General features: G+C 39.6%; 1 protein-coding gene across 1 annotated transcript; it reads left to right on the top strand.

The window, feature by feature from the left end:
• Positions 1-7,515: 7,515 nt before the first annotated feature.
• Positions 7,516-8,529, top strand: LOC148755878 (mas-related G protein-coupled receptor member X2-like). The gene has a single exon (XM_088789960.1). It carries the CDS (start codon positions 7,534-7,536, stop codon positions 8,527-8,529), a length of 996 nt encoding a protein of 331 aa, XP_088646086.1. The 5' UTR covers positions 7,516-7,533.
• The last annotated feature ends 7,475 nt before the right edge of the window (positions 8,530-16,004 follow it).

Here is a 16,004-nt window from a genome sequence, read left to right as displayed (position 1 = left end):
AGTTAAGGGAACAGAGAATATATTCAAACAAATAGTCGACGAGAACTTCCCAAAGTGGAAAGAAATGGATTCTCAAATCCAAGAAACAAATAAAACACCTAATTACCTCAACCCCAACAGGCCTTCTCCAAGGCACATTGTATTGAAGCTGTCCAAAATTAATGACAAAGAAAGAATCCTCAAGGCAGCCAGGGAAAGGAAGATGGTAACCTACAAAGGAAAGCCCATTAGATTATCAATTTTTTCAACAGAAACTCTACAAGCCAGGAGGGAGCAAAATCAAATACTCAAACTACTGAAAGAGAGAAGTTAGGAGCCAAGAATAATATATCCAGCAAAGATATTGTTTAGATATGAAGGAGGAATAAAGAGCTTTCCAGATATACAGAAGCTGAGGGAATTTTCTAACACACGACCTACACTACAAGAAATACTGAAGGAGGCTATTCAACTAGCATAAATAGAGATAATTTGTGACAACCAAAATATAAAAGGGGGAGAGTAAAGGCCTGAACCAGAATATGGGAATGGAGAAAGTAAGCATGCTGAAGAAAATGGAATACTCTAATTATGAAACTTTCTTTTACATAAACTTAATGGTAACCACTCAAGAAAATCCAGAACTGACATATATAATGTAATAAAGGAAGAAACAGAGGGGAACATCATAGAATACCACCACGCAGAAATAATAGACAATAACAAAAAGGCAAAGAAAAATGGAGACACAGTCTTACTAGAAAACCAAAGATAGAATCATAGGATATCCTCACTCTAGGTGATTATATCAATAATCACCCTAAATGTAAATGGACTGAACTCACCAACAAAAAGACACAGAATAGCAGATTGGATCAAAAAACTAAACCCAACCATATGTTGCCTCCAAAAGACACATCTCAGCTACAAGGACAAACGTAGACTCAAAGTGAAAGGGTATCAGTTGGCACTCCAAGCAAATGGTATCCAGAGAAAATCAGGTGTAGCCATACTGATATCAGATGAAACAGACTTCAGTACAAAAAGGGTAACAAGAGACAAAGATGGACATTTCATAATGATAAAGGTGACTATACAACAAGAAATCACAACAGTCATCAATATTTATGCCCCCAATCAGGGAGCACCAAAATATACCAAGCAACTAAACAGAACTAAAAGGAGAAATTAACCAAAACACAATTATAGTAGGGGACCTAAATACATCATTCACAGCTATGGATAGGTCATCCATAGATCATCCAACAGAAAATAAATAAATAAATAGCAGACCTAAATGACACATTAGATGAAATAGATATAATTGACATTTATAGAGCACTTCATCCTAGAATATCAGACTATACTTTTTTTCTAGAGTACGTGTAACATTCTCAAGCATAGATCATATATTGGGACATAAAACCAGTCTCAGCAAACTTAAGGAGATTGAAAGCATATTCACTGATCACAAGGCTTTGAAATTGGATATCAACTGCAAAAAGAAAGCAGGAAAAACCATAAGTACATAGAGATGAAACAACATACTTTTAAAGAATGACCGGGTCAAAGAAGAAATAAGAGGAGAGATCAAAAGATACATAGAAACAAATGAGAATGAAAATACATCCTACCAAAATTTTGGAGATCCAGCAAATGCAGTTTTAAGAGAGAAATTTATATCATTATGGGCCTGTCTCAAGAAACAAGAAAAATCCCAGATAAATAACCTCACGTTACACCATAAATACCTAAAAAAGAAGAACAAATGAAACCCATGGTCAGCAGAAGAAAGGAAATAATAAAAATCAGAGCAGAACTAAATGACATAGAGAACTAAATGACATAGAGAAAAATTAATGTGACAAAGAACTGGTTCTTTGAAAAGATTAATAAAATTGACAAACCCTTGGCTAGATAAAAAGAAAAGACACGAATAAGCAAAATCAGAAATGAAAGAGGGGAAGTCATCACAGATGCCACAGAAATACAAAGGATCATCCAAGAATAGTATGAAGGACTATATGCCACCAAATTCAATAACCTGGAAGAAATGGACAAGTTCTTAGAAACGTATAGCCTTCCTAGGCTGAATCATGAAGAACTGGAAAAGCTAAATAGATGGATCACCAGTAAGGAAATTGAATCCGTCATACAAAACCTTCCCAAATGCGAAAGTCCGGGACCAGATGGCTTCAATAGTGAATTCAACCAAACCTTCAAAAAGGATCTAATACTTGTCTACTCAAACTCTTCAAAAAAATTGAAGAAGAGACAATACTCCTAACTCATTTTATGAAGCCAGCGTTACCTGATACCAAAAGCTGGTAAGAATAACACAAAAAAACAAAACTACAGACCAATATCTCTGATGAATACAGATGCAAAAATGCTAAACAAAATTCTAGGAATCGGATGCAACAATGCATTAAAAAGGTTATTCATCAGGACCAAGTGGGGTCATCCCAGAGGCACGAGGATGGTTCAACATATGCAAATCCATCAATGTGATACATCACAGAAACAAAATAAAGGACAAAAATCATATGATTATATCAATTGGCGCAGAAAAAACATTTGACAAGATACAACATCCATTTATGATTAAAATACTTAATAAAATAGTATAGAAGGAAAATGCCTTAACATAATAAAGGCCATATATGACAAACCCTCAGCTGATATCATAATTAATGGTGAAAAACTGAAGCCCTTTGCTCTACGTTCAGGAACACGACAGAGCTGTCCCCTATCATCTCTGCTTTTCAACATAGTGTTGGAAGTCCTCACCAGAGCAATCAGGCAAGAGAAAGAAATAAAAGGCATCCCAATTGGGAATGAAAAAGTTAAATTGTCACTCTTTGCAGATGACGTGATGCTATATATAGAAAACCCTAAATATTCCGACAAAAAGCTATTACAAACAATCGACGAATACAATAAAGTTGCTGGCTACAAAATCAACGTACAGAAGTCCATTGTATTCCTACATACTAACAATGAAATCTCAGATTAAAAAAAATTCCTTTTGCATTTATAACAAAAAGAATAAAATACCTAGAACTAAACTTAACCAAGGATGTGAAAGACCTATATGCTGAAAACTATGTTTTGAAAGAAATTGAAGAAGACAAAAAGAAATGAAAAAGAAATCAAAACCACAATGAGATATCACCTCACCCCAGTTAGAATGGCTATCATCAACAAGACATATAGTAACAAGTGTTGGAGAGGCTGTGGAGAAAAAGGAACCCTCATACACTGTTGGTGGGAATGCAGACTGGTGCAGCCGTTATGGAAGGCAGTGTAGAGGTTCCTCAAAAAATTAAGAATAGAATTACCATATGACCCAGCAATCCCTCTCCTGGGTATCTACCTAAATAATCTGAAAACATTTATACATAAAGACATGTATGCTCCAATGTTCATTGCAGCTTTATTTACGGTGGCCAAGACATGGAAACTACCAAATGTCCTTCTATAGATGAATGGATAAAGAAGTTGTGGTATATATACACAATGGAATACTATTTGGCCATAAGAAAAGATGAAATAGGACCATTTGTGACAACATGGATGATCTTGAGATTATAGTGCTAAGCGAAATAAGTCAGACAGAAAAAGTAGAGAACCATATGATTTCACTGATATGTGGTATATAAACTGAAAACAACAGAAAAGAACAAGACAAACAAATGAAGGAAGAAAAACTCATAGACATAGAAAATAGTTTAGGGATTACCAGAGGATAAGGGGGGAGGGGGGCTCTAGAAGAGGGTAAATGGGGTCTAATGCAGTGTGATGGAAAGACAACTGACTCTGGGTGGTGAACACACAATGTGAGATATAGATGAAGTATTACAGAATTGTACACCTGAAATCTATGTAACTTTAACCATTGCCACCCCAATAAACTAATTTTTTTTTTTTTTTTTAAAAGGTCACCAAACTCAGAATAGGAACAGAGGAACACAGTGAGAAATTCAAGGAAGAGACAGAAAATATAAGAAAGAGCCTACTTCATTGATGGCTCTGTCTATTTTTTGTTAGCACCTTACTGTTCTTTCCCGTGACACTTTGGATTAGCCTGTCATACAGATATATTCATATGAGGTGTCGTCAGTCCTCATGAATTTCTATTATCTCCAGAATAAGTTGAGGATACATTTTACTATAGCTTCTAAATTTTCTTTTTCCTACATGAGAAAGCTATTGTTTCTGTAGAAAAATTTTGTGCCCGGCCATCTTTCTGAGCTGTCTGTCACTGTGCTGATTGTCAGCTGATTTTCTGTGGTTTTCCAGGTGGACTATCACACGACCTGCCATCTGTCCTGAACCCACTCTTTTAACCTTCCAGCCTCACCATCCACTGGAACCACACCTGTCACGATCAGCAATGACTCTATATTGCGTATCCCAAGGTCAAATATTAGACCTCATCTCACTCAGTGCCTCACGGAGGACTGAGACTATTGCTCACCCCCATCTGCTAGAATCGGTTTCTCAGCTCAGTCTCAGGATACTGTGCTCTCCTCGTTTTCCCCTCCTTCAGGAGCTCCTTCTTACGGCTGTGTTGGCTGGGTCCTCTCTTCTCCCAGGGGTCTGCAGGGTGGAGGCCCTAATGCTGAGTCTCCAAACCCTTCTCCATCAGCACACGCTCCCAGGGTGAGCTCACCCACCTCCTCTGGAAAGCCCGAGCGTAGTCCTGTGCATTATTCATCACTGCATCTTCCCTGCCTGGAACAGTGCCTGGCACAGCACAGGCACACAGCAGTGCTCGGTCAATGCAGAAATAAGTGAATGACTATTTTAAAGGCTCCATCATTAAGTTTTTAAAGGAAATGACAAGTAACTGGACTTAGCTGCAGTATGGGCACATGAAAGGAAGTCATAGGAGCTACGCTGCAAATACTGATTGTCCCTAGATCTTCTTCAATGATCGAGCTAACAAATATCCTGAGTAGAGGGAGAAGGGGATCAGACAGTGCGTGTGGAATGCTACATTTCTTACCCTTTAGGAGGGAACTCAATAAATTCTGTTGTTAATATTGACCAATCAAAACAGGAAATATAGTTTGATAATGCAAAGCTATAATATAACTGGTGAAAGAGCTAAAAATGGAAACTGTAAACATTGGTTGCTATTGGGGAATGAGATGAAGAAAGACTTTCCATTTCACTTCATACACTTTGGTGTCCTCTGCAGTAAAACGAATGTGCATACCTTACTTCTGTGAGTAAATGTGAAAAGCTCAGGTGAGCCAGGCCATGGATGGCCCTGAACGTGAAGCAAAGTATTCTTTAGCTGTGGAACCTCACATTGCCCAGTGGGTGGGCTTCATGCACAGAACCAAGTGGTCAGCGAAGGCTCCTGGTCAGCCATTCATCACAGGGAGGGCGGCCGGATGGAGAAGCATGGGGAGAAGCTGAGATAAGTGGTTGGAGTCAGGGCCAATGAGAAATGTCTCGTGAGGTCCTTGTCTCACAAATCTCCAGAATCTCATTGGCCAGTGTCCCCTGTGCAGGAAATCACAGGGTCTGTCCAGCATCTTGATAAGCCTCTCTTAGTCACCAGGTTTCACTCCTGCTCCTGCAGGCACCTCCTATCCAGACGGTGGAAAAGCACTCTCTGCTGTTTGTCTCCCCCAGGAGACTCTTCCTTTTCTACTCACCACCCTCAACGAGAAGATGGAGCTAAGGTAAGAGTTTGCTCACAACTGTCTTCTCTCAAAGGCAGTGTTGTTTTCTCCCTCTTAGTCCACATGCTGTGATTTCATCTTGGGGAGGGGCAGGCAGGGGCCATGGGCACCCATCAGTGAGAGGCAGCACACGTGAGGCTTCCTCAGGAAAGCTGTGGGCGCTGGGAGCTTAGACTATGGGAGGTCCACACGGGGCCAACATGGTTCTATCTGATTCTGTTGTATCTTCCTAGTTCATCATTTCTCTCCAAACGTTCAAATTTGCAACTCTGGAGAGAAATCTTTAGCTAATTTAATTTGGGGAATAAGATGGCACACAGATATTGCTTTCCAAGTCTAACTTGTTATTAGTAACTTTGCTTTTCACAGACTCGGTTGCTCTTCAATGGGCTTGTTTGACTGTTTGTTTGTTTGTTTGTTTGTTTGTTTATTGTATCCTTGTATCTAGCTTGTCCCTGTAGAACACAGGGTACTACCTAATAGGTTAATTGAGGAGAGTTTAATAAAGGGACTGTGTACAAAGTGTGTGTAGGGCTAAGGGAAATCTATAAAGGATGCAGAAGCCCCAAAAGTCAAGCCATAGTAAAGAGGTGTTACCATTGCACTTCCCAAAGGAGTAAGAGAAGGAGAAGTTACCAGATCTCTGGGAGGACCGTAAGTATAGTTGTGGTTGTGACAGTCACAGTAGGAATGGGGCAAACAGGGGCTTTGTCCTTACACAGCCTGACAGGAGAGAGCCATGGAGTTAAAAACCCCAAATCACTCTCCTCCTGCTCTCCAGTCACCTACTAGTGTCTCCCATTCACTGAGAGCAACCAGGAGCCAGAGGGAAAGGGAGCCCATTGGTGGGGCAGAGAAATATCTTCGCAGAACAGAGAGGAGGGCAGAGAAGATGGAAATGAGGTTTGATGGTAAACGGAGAAAATCCACCTTGTTCTACCCTCTTCACAGCTGGTTTTCCTAGGACTACCTCTCAATGTGATTGGATCAATTTCCCTTTGTATCTCCTCAGTTTGTCCATTTCACTCTTTGCACTTTTCCGTCAGATGTCACTTTTTTGGAATAATGTCTCACTATCATCATAGATTTTTTGAGAATGGAATGTAGTTTTTTGGTTTTTTTTAAGGTGCAAGTACACCCTTATTTATAAGTATCTATTGTTTAAGATTTTGGTTTCTCTAGAAAGAAATCCACTGTAAGAGTGACTTAAACTGTGCCCCACACACAGAGCTATGCACGGAGACATACTAATGGACAGGAAAAAGTACTTCCTGTCCTCACAGAGCTGACACACTGGGCCATTTCTAGAGGCCTGGCATCACTCACACCTCTCATAACAAGAGTGCCATTCCTTCATGACACTAAATCATGTTCTCCTTTCTGGTGAATGGACACTCTTTGTCACTTAGGTAGCCCATAGATCATGCCTTGGGCTTCCAACTTCCTGCCCTCAAAGGAAATCAAGTCCCAAGGCAGAAGGAATGCTGAGCTCAGTCCTGTTGTCATCCCACATATGCTGTCCAGACTTCTCTTCTCTTGCCACCAGGAGACCTGTCATGACCCCCAGGAGAAATGTTTGGATCATAGAATATTCCCATCTGTACAGGGTACGTGTTGCAGTAGAGAGAGCCCAGGCTTTAGACTCAGAGAGAACTGGGTTTGAACACAGGTTCCAGGACAACAAGGCTGTGTGGCCTTCAGGAAGTACCTTAATCTCTGCAAGCCTGCATTTCCCTCCTCTGTAACACAGGACAGTAATTCTCCTGCAGCAGGGTGGCCGTGAGAGTCAGAGATCATACAGCAGGTGCTCAAGTCTTGTTTCTTTTCTACTAGCACCAGTGGAGGGTTCCTGAGCATGAATACAACGGTCACAGCCTGGGGGACTGCAGTTACGCCAATGAATGGAAGTGACGAGACAATTACTCAAGATTTCAGCATGGGGGCACTGATCTCCGCCTTGCTGATGGCCATCATAGCCCTGGTGGGGCTGGCAGGAAACGCAGTTGTGCTGTGGCTCCTGGGCTTCCGCATGCGGAGGACCGCCGTCTCTGTCTACATCATCAACCTGGCGGGAGCCGACTTCTTCTTCCTCTGCTGCCAGATTATGTATTCCCTGAGCATGCTCAGCAGCTATTTCCATTCTGTCCTCATTGTCATCCCCAGCTTTTTCCACACTGTGTTCATCTTTACCTATGTCGCAGGCCTGAGCTTTCTCAGCACCATTAGCACTGAGCGCTGCCTGTCTGTCCTGTGGCCCATCTGGTACCGCTGTCACCGCCCCAGACACATGTCGGCTGTCATGTGTGCCCTGCTCTGGGCTCTGTCCCTGCTGCTGAGCATCCTGATTGGGAGATACTGTGGCCTCCTGGTTAGCGGTGTACATGATGTCTGGTGCCAAGTATTTAATCTCATCACTGTTGGGTGGCTGATTTTCTTATTTGTGCTTCTCTTAGGGTCCAGCCTGGCCCTAGTGAGCAGACTGCTGTGTGGCTACCAGCGGGTGCAGCCGACCAGACTGTATGTGACCGTCCTGCTCACAGTGCTGGTCTTCCTCCTCTGCGGCCTGCCCTGGGGCATCTACGTGTTCCTCATATGGTGGATTAATAGTGGTTTAGATGAGTTCTCCTTTCCTTTTCTCCTGGTTACACATGTCCTGTCCTGTATCAACAGCTGCGCCAACCCCATCATTTACTTCTTGGTTGGCTCCTTCAGGCAGCGATGGAGGAAGGGAAGGCAGACCCTGAAGCTGGTTCTCCAGAGGGCTCTGCAGGACACTCCAGAGGGGGATGAACATGGAGGACGTCCTCCTCAGGAAACCCTGGAATTGTCGGGGAGCACTCTGGTGTCTTGATTCAGAGTCTTGCTTTGTTCAGACATGTGGGGTTTGGAGAACCAACTTTGTCTCTATCCATTTTGGGAGGTTTCTTAAGTCTCTCAGCTGATGGGCCTCTGAATTAGAACAGTTAACATAATAATCCTGCTGATGAGGATTAAGTGAGACTGTGTCTGTTAAGCACACATTGAGTGCAGGGTCTCAAGACTGCCTTACCCAGGACGCTCATCCTACATCTTTGGGAACTTTGCCAATTAAAGGGTCCAAGACTGTTCCCACTTTTGAAGGATCCCACCTTCAGCAGAAACTGAATGCAGTGCAGGAAAGACCAAATTCCTTTGATCACCTAATTTGATAGCTACTAAAAGAACATTACGTTTTGACACTCATCTGTAGTCACTTTCCTACAGTCTGTAACTATAAATTAAAAGAATTAAAGTTCAGTCTAGCCCCAAAGAGCAGTGTTCTTTGTTTTTCGCAGGCCTGAGAAACACTTCCTAACATAATAAATGATGATTGAATAAATAATGAAGGAAGGAATAAATGATTTTCAAGTCTAGTCTGTGCTATCTCTCCATTTGCGAAATTTGAACCATCATCTTTAAGGTGATGGTTTAAGTAAATGGTTTTCACCATTTTCTACCTTTGCAAGTATGAAATTAAGTTTTATCACCAGATAAATCAATGTCAAAGCACATTGAAGGTTTCGGGTAGGTTATCTTCAGGTATTTCTTTTCAGGAACCTTCCAGGAGAATCCCACGTGCTCCCTCTCTTTCCAACCTTATGCCATTGCCTTGACTGTCTCTTTCTGGAGACTCTCTAATCCTTTGTGTCAGGTGTTCAATGGGTCTTACTGGACTCTATATGCTTTCAGGACAGCTAGTATGTCAAATACTCCTTTTATGCAAAGACCTCTCAACACATATTAACCTCATTACAGAAAAATATTTTTTAAGTTACATATTCTACAAACAAATGTATTGAGTGTCAATGTTGGCTTTTAAACATCTTTAATACAGGTGTAAATAAGAGAGAGTGATTACACACATCATCACTTCAACGAGTTTGGGCCGTGGTACATTCATGTGACTCAAACCCCAATCAAGACACATCCTATTTTCAGCACCTCTGAAAGTTCTCTCCTGTCCCTCCCAGTCATTCCTCCTGCCACAGAGGCAACTTTTGTTTTACTTCTGTCACCAAAGATTCGTTTTGCCTGACCTTTCACTTTATGTATTTAGGATCATAAAATGTACTTTTTTCTTCTTACCTTCTCTCACTCAGCATAATACTTTTGGGATTTACTCGTGTCATTGCATTGCACATATCAATGGTTTGTCCCTGCTTTAAAGCTGTGTACTGTTTCATTGTATGCATCCACCAGTTTATTTTCATATTGATATGTATATAAGTAGCATTCTATATATAGGTAACTATTATGAATAAAGCTGCTGTGAGCGTTCTTATTCAAGTCTTTTTTGGACATATGTTTTCATTTTTCTTGGGTAAATAAGATGAAGTGAAATTGGAGGGTCATAGGAAAATGTATGCTGAACTTCGTGAGAATCTGCCAAACTGTGTTTCTATTGTGGTTGTCCTATTTCACATTCTCACCAGCAACTATGCAAGTTTCAGTTGTTCCACATGCTCCCTAATACATAGTATATCCAGTCTTTTGAATTTTACTCATTCCAATGAGCGTAAAAGTGGTATCTCATTGATAAAGAAGTTGTGGTATATATACACAATGGAATACTATTGTGCCATAAGAAAAGATGAAATAGTACCATTTGCGACAACATGGATGGATCTTGAGATTATTATGCTGAGTGAAATAAGTCAGACAGAAAATGTCGACCATATGATTTCACTGACATGTGGTATATAAAATGAAAACAATAAAAGAACAACACAAACAAATGAAGAAACAAAAACTCATAGAAACAGACAATAGTTAGTGGTTACCAGAGGGTAAGGGAGGAGAGGGTTGGTAGAGGAGGGTAAAGGGGATCCAATATATGGTGATGGAAGGAGAACTGACTCTGAGTGGTGAACACACAATATAATATATAGATGATGTATTACAGAATTGTACACCTGAAATCTATGTAACTTTACTAAAAATTGACACCCCCAATAAATTTTCATTTAAAAAGAAGAAAACAGAATACAAAAAAAAAAAAAGAAAAGAATCCTGAGCATCATACGAGTATACTGAAAGTGTAAACTTGAGTAAGACATTTTAAACTTGCTTTTGGTGGACAATTAACCACCTCTGCCACAATAACAATATGTAATTTTTAAAAAATTGGTATCTCCTTGTGTTTAATTTGTATTTCCCAAATGACTCTTGAAATGGAGCATTGTTTCATGTGCTTATCTTCTACACATATGACTTTGAAGTGTCTGTTTAAGTTTTACCCATTTTTATTGTGTTTCTCTTTTTCATCATTTATTTGTAGGAGTTTTTATATACGCAGAATGAGTTATTTGTTAGTTATGTGTATTGTTAATATTCATCCAGTCAGTGGTTTGCCTATTCATTTTCATAGAATTTGACATTTTAGAGCACTTTTAAATTTAAAGAGAAATTGCACAGAAAGTACAGAGGGTTCCCATACACTTCCTCTCCCCCATATCCACTCTCCCACACAGTTTCTCCTATTACTAATGACTTCTATTCACATGGCACATTTATTAAAATTGATGTACCCATGTGGATACATTAATATAAACTGAAGTCCATAGTTTACATTAGCATTCACTGTTTGTATTGTATAGTTCAATGCATTTGACAAATGGAGAATATCTTACATATACTATTATAGTATCATCTAGAGTAGTTTCTCTGCCTTCCAAAATGAATTGACTACCTCAATATAGTTTTTTCTTTTCCTTTCTGCATTTATTCTGCTTCGTATTCTCTGAGCTACCATGATCTGCGGTTTGGTGCCAGTCAATATTCGGAAAATTCTCAGTAATTATTAGTTCAGGTGTTTCTTCCCATTCTTTCACGCCTCCTCCTACTATGAAATTCCCATTACATACATGTATGTGACACATTTGTAATCATTCCACATCCTTTGAACATTCTGTTCCTGTTTTTTCAGTATTCTTTTCTCTTTCAGTTAAAAAGTATCTGTTAATATATCTTAAGGTTCACTGATTAGACAAAGGCCTTATCTAGTCTACTGGTGAGCTCACAACTAGTGAGCTTTCTTCAGTTTTTCTGCCATATTTTTATTTCTAGCATGACAACTTTTTTAGAGTTTTCATCTTTCTTTTTACATTGTCCATCAGCTCTTGCACATTGTCCACATTTTCTATTAGAATCCTTAGCATGTTAATCACAGCTATATAAATTCCCAGTGTGATCATTCCAAATTCTTGGCCATATCCTAAATTCTTTATATCTTCTACCTTGTTTCCCCAAAAATGAGACCAAGACAGACCATCAGCTCTAATGTGTCTTCTGGAGCAAAAAATAATATAAGACCTGGTATTATATTATATTATATTATATTATATTATATTATATTATACCTAGTGTTATAGTAAAATAAGACCGGGTCTTATATTAATTTTTGCTCCAAGAAATGCATTAGAGCTGATGATCTTGTTAGGTCTTATTTTCGGGGAAACATGGTAAGTGAAGTCAAATATCTTGTTAATAACTCTAAAGAATTAAAAAAATATGACATAAGCTTATTAATCAAACCTATAATCATAACTATAAAAGAACTCAGAAGAAAAACTGAGACAAGTTATTGCTCCTGGCAAACAGGATTTGGGAAGAATTTGACCATTTCTTTGTTACACATCTATGTCAATTGGAAAGAATATGTAAAACTGCATGCGTTACTACTATGATAAAGAAAAAGGGTGGAGGATGAGGCGGGCCTAAAATGGCAGCATATAAAGACCGTGAAATTTCCTCTTCTGAAGGCCACAGTGAATATACTGCTTCTTATAGAGCAGTTCCTCCTAAAGAAGTGAGGGCTGATTGAACAGCCCCTGCTCAATAAATGATAGAGCGACCACATACAGAAGGTAGAAGAGACAGAGACATGGTAAAGATGGAAATTCCACACCAAACACGAAGACCTGCCATAGTGGGGATTTCAAATTGGGGCCCATGTTCAGTTTGCTATCCCATGGGTACATTGAAAATATCAGTGTAAAGGGCACTGAAACTATCTGTGAAAGAACCCCATTAACTAACCCTAAGAGCCTGCTAAACAGGATGGGATCTGCTGGAATGCTCCAGGTTCTAAGATGTCAGAGAGCACCATTGTGTGTATGTTCCCCTCCACCTAGGTAAAGTGGTTGGGAGCTCAGTCCAAACACCCTAGCCAACCTGCAAGACCACCCCAGCATGACCCCGGTCTTTGGCCCGCACTACCTCCAGCTTCCGTCAGCCATGCTGCCAGGGCTGCCCCAGACGCACTGCCTCAGAACATCTGTCCTTTGCCAACTCCAGTCAAATTCTGTCCCACAAGAGCACACTTGAAGCCATCTTATCCCACAACCACTCTAGCTCCAGCCAGCTGAACCACCAGCCAACCTGCCAGGGTGGTCCCTAGGTCACACACAAGAGGTTACCACATCACATACCTAATCCAGCTCCAACTAACCACCCCACCAGGGCCACCCCAGAGCCATGTCCCCTGGGACACCTCAGCCCCCAGCCAGCCACCTCTTGCTGGACCAAAAGCCATAGGTACACATAACTCTACACAAGGCATGTTCCTACACAAAGCTACTCTTTAATGTACAGGAAAGGTAGCTGCTTCATAGAAACAAACAGTGAAATCCAAACAAAATGAGACAGAGGAATATGTTCCAAATGAAAAATAAATAAATAAATAAATAGAAGACAACACCTCAGAAAAAAATGCTAATGAAACAAAATAAGAAATTTACCTGACAAAAAAGTCAAAGCAAAGGTCATAAAAAGGTTCACCAAAGTCAGAAAAAGAATAGAGGAACACAGGGAGAACTTCAAGAAAGAGATAGACAATATAAGAAAAAACCAATTAGACCTGAAGAATACAATAACTGAAATGAAAAACACACTACAGGGAATCAACAGCAGACTAGAGGATACAGAAAACGAATCAGTGATCTGGAAGACAAGATAGTGGAGAACAACCAATGAGAAGAGCAAAAAGAGATTTTTTCAAATGACATTGTTTAAGGGACCTCTGGGACAGTATCAAGCATACTATCACTCATATTCTAGGGGTCCCAGAAGGAGAAAACAGAAAGAGGAAGAAACTATACTTCAAGAAGTAATGGCTAAAAATTTTCCCACCTCAGAAAAGAAACAGATATCCAGGTCCAGGAACCATAGAGGGTCCCAATCAAGAAGAACACAAAGAGACGCACATGAAGACATGTTATAATCAAGATGGGAAAAGCTAAAAATAAAAAGAAACCTTAACAGCAGCAAAAGGAAAACAACTAGTCACATAGAAGGGAAACCCCATAATGTGATCATCTGATTTCTCAGCAGAAACTTTGCAGGCCAGAAGAGAATGAAAGGACATATTTAAAGAGCTGAAGGGAAAGAATTCGCAACATAGAATACTCTAACCAATGACAATTTCACACAGAATTGAAGGAGAGATAAAGAGTTTCCCACACAAGTAAAAACTAAAAGAGTTAGTCACCACTAAATTGACTTTACAAAAAAGTTAAGGGGTCTTCGTTGAACGGAAAACAAATGTCCATAACCAGGAAAAAAGAAAATATATGAAAGAAGAAAATCTTGCTGATTAATAAATAGCAAAGGCAGTACATCAGCCACCTAAAATGCTAGTATGAAGGTTAAAAAACAAAAGTAACAAAGTCATCTATAAGTATAAGTACTAAGGGACACACACTTAACAAAAACAAAAATATCTAAAGTATGACGTCAAAAACATAAAATGAGGGAGGTTTAACAACTTAAATGCCTATCTTAATATAGACTAATATATATGTATATATTAGAGATATATATATGTGCTTATATATGTGTGTGTGTATATATATGAATATATATATATATATATATATATATATATATATGTACTTCACAGTAATCACAAACCGAAAACATCTAACCTATACACAAAAAATAAAATTAATATAAAGAAACTGAACTATAAAACTAAAGAAAGTCAGCAGACCACGAGAAAAGAGTTTAAGAGAAAAAGAAAGGACAGAGCAGAACTACAAAAACAGTAAACAAAAAGGCAAAAAATACATATCAATAATTACTTTAAATGTATCTGGACTAAGCACTTCAATCAAAGACATAAGGTGGCTGAATGGATGAAAAATAACCAAGATTGATCTATATGTTGTCTACATATGATATGAAAAAGGAAGCCACTAGACAAATAATGGTGAAAGTGTATCACACCAGAGAGAAAGGAAAGCTCTTAGAAAGGACAGAGATGGATCATTGCAACTGAAAGGCAACCTCACTAATGGCCAATCTCACAACAGTGACAATTGCAGCCAAAGACAGTGAATCTTCAATGTGCTGGAGGAAAGGAAATGGCCTCCTACAAAGCTATGCCTGAAAAGATCCTCTTTAGAAAATGAGGGGAAACTATGAAATTTTCAGGCAGAGAAAACCTGGAGCACTTTCCCCACCCACAGACTTTCACAAAAGGCACACCTGAAGAGTGTGATGTGAGGAATACAAGACATGACATGGGAAATGGGGAGCTGAGCAGAACATTGTAGCTTATGGGAATACTCTTGAACAAACACTGACTACTGAAAACAATAGCTGTTTTATTTCTTGGGGGAAAACAGAATCAAAATTAAATTCTGGAACAGAGTAGGTTGAGAGGAAGACGCTGAAGCTCTCTAAGGTCTCGGTGTGGTTCATCGGGAGGGCAGACTCCTGGGACGGTTGTGGGGTTTGTCCACTGCACCAAACACTGTCCCAGGGAGAGCAGAGGAGGGGAGGGGGCTGAAATACAATGTGCTGGTTAACGCTGTGTCCAGGTGCAGGGCTGTGACTACTGGGAAGGAAGGGACACATTACGTCTTCACCTAAAAACAAGATCAGGGTTTCCTCAGCTCAGAAAGGGCACCTTTTCCTAATCTGCATAAAGGTGATAGAAGTGGACTCCTTTGCAGGTTAAAAACACTGATTGCCTTTCGAATTTACATAAGTATGTTAAATATCTACGTTTATTGCCTGGAATATACACGTAGAGATTAACATTTCTAGACAAGTCAGGAGAAACAAATATCTTCCATATAGTCAGTGATTTCTGAGTAGAACACAAGTACTTTCAATTCTGCTCCAATTTTCTCATGAAATCTTATTCCATGAAAAATGGGAAGATTGAAATAATAATAATAACAGTAAATTTTAAAAAACAAAATACAATGGCAGATGTAGAGACATATTTCTGGTAGGAGGAAGACTTTAATGCGAGCTGACCAATCCCTCAGGTCAGGGCACTGTTTCCTACCAGTGCAGGTC

Source organism: Rhinolophus sinicus, chromosome 14 (assembly GCF_057876585.1).
Source record: "Rhinolophus sinicus isolate RSI-liver-muscle chromosome 14, RSI-T2T, whole genome shotgun sequence".
In the NCBI taxonomy this organism is placed as follows: Eukaryota; Metazoa; Chordata; class Mammalia; order Chiroptera; family Rhinolophidae; genus Rhinolophus; species Rhinolophus sinicus.
The sequence above is the reverse complement of the archived record's forward strand: the minus strand, read 5'-3'. Positions and strand labels throughout refer to the sequence as shown.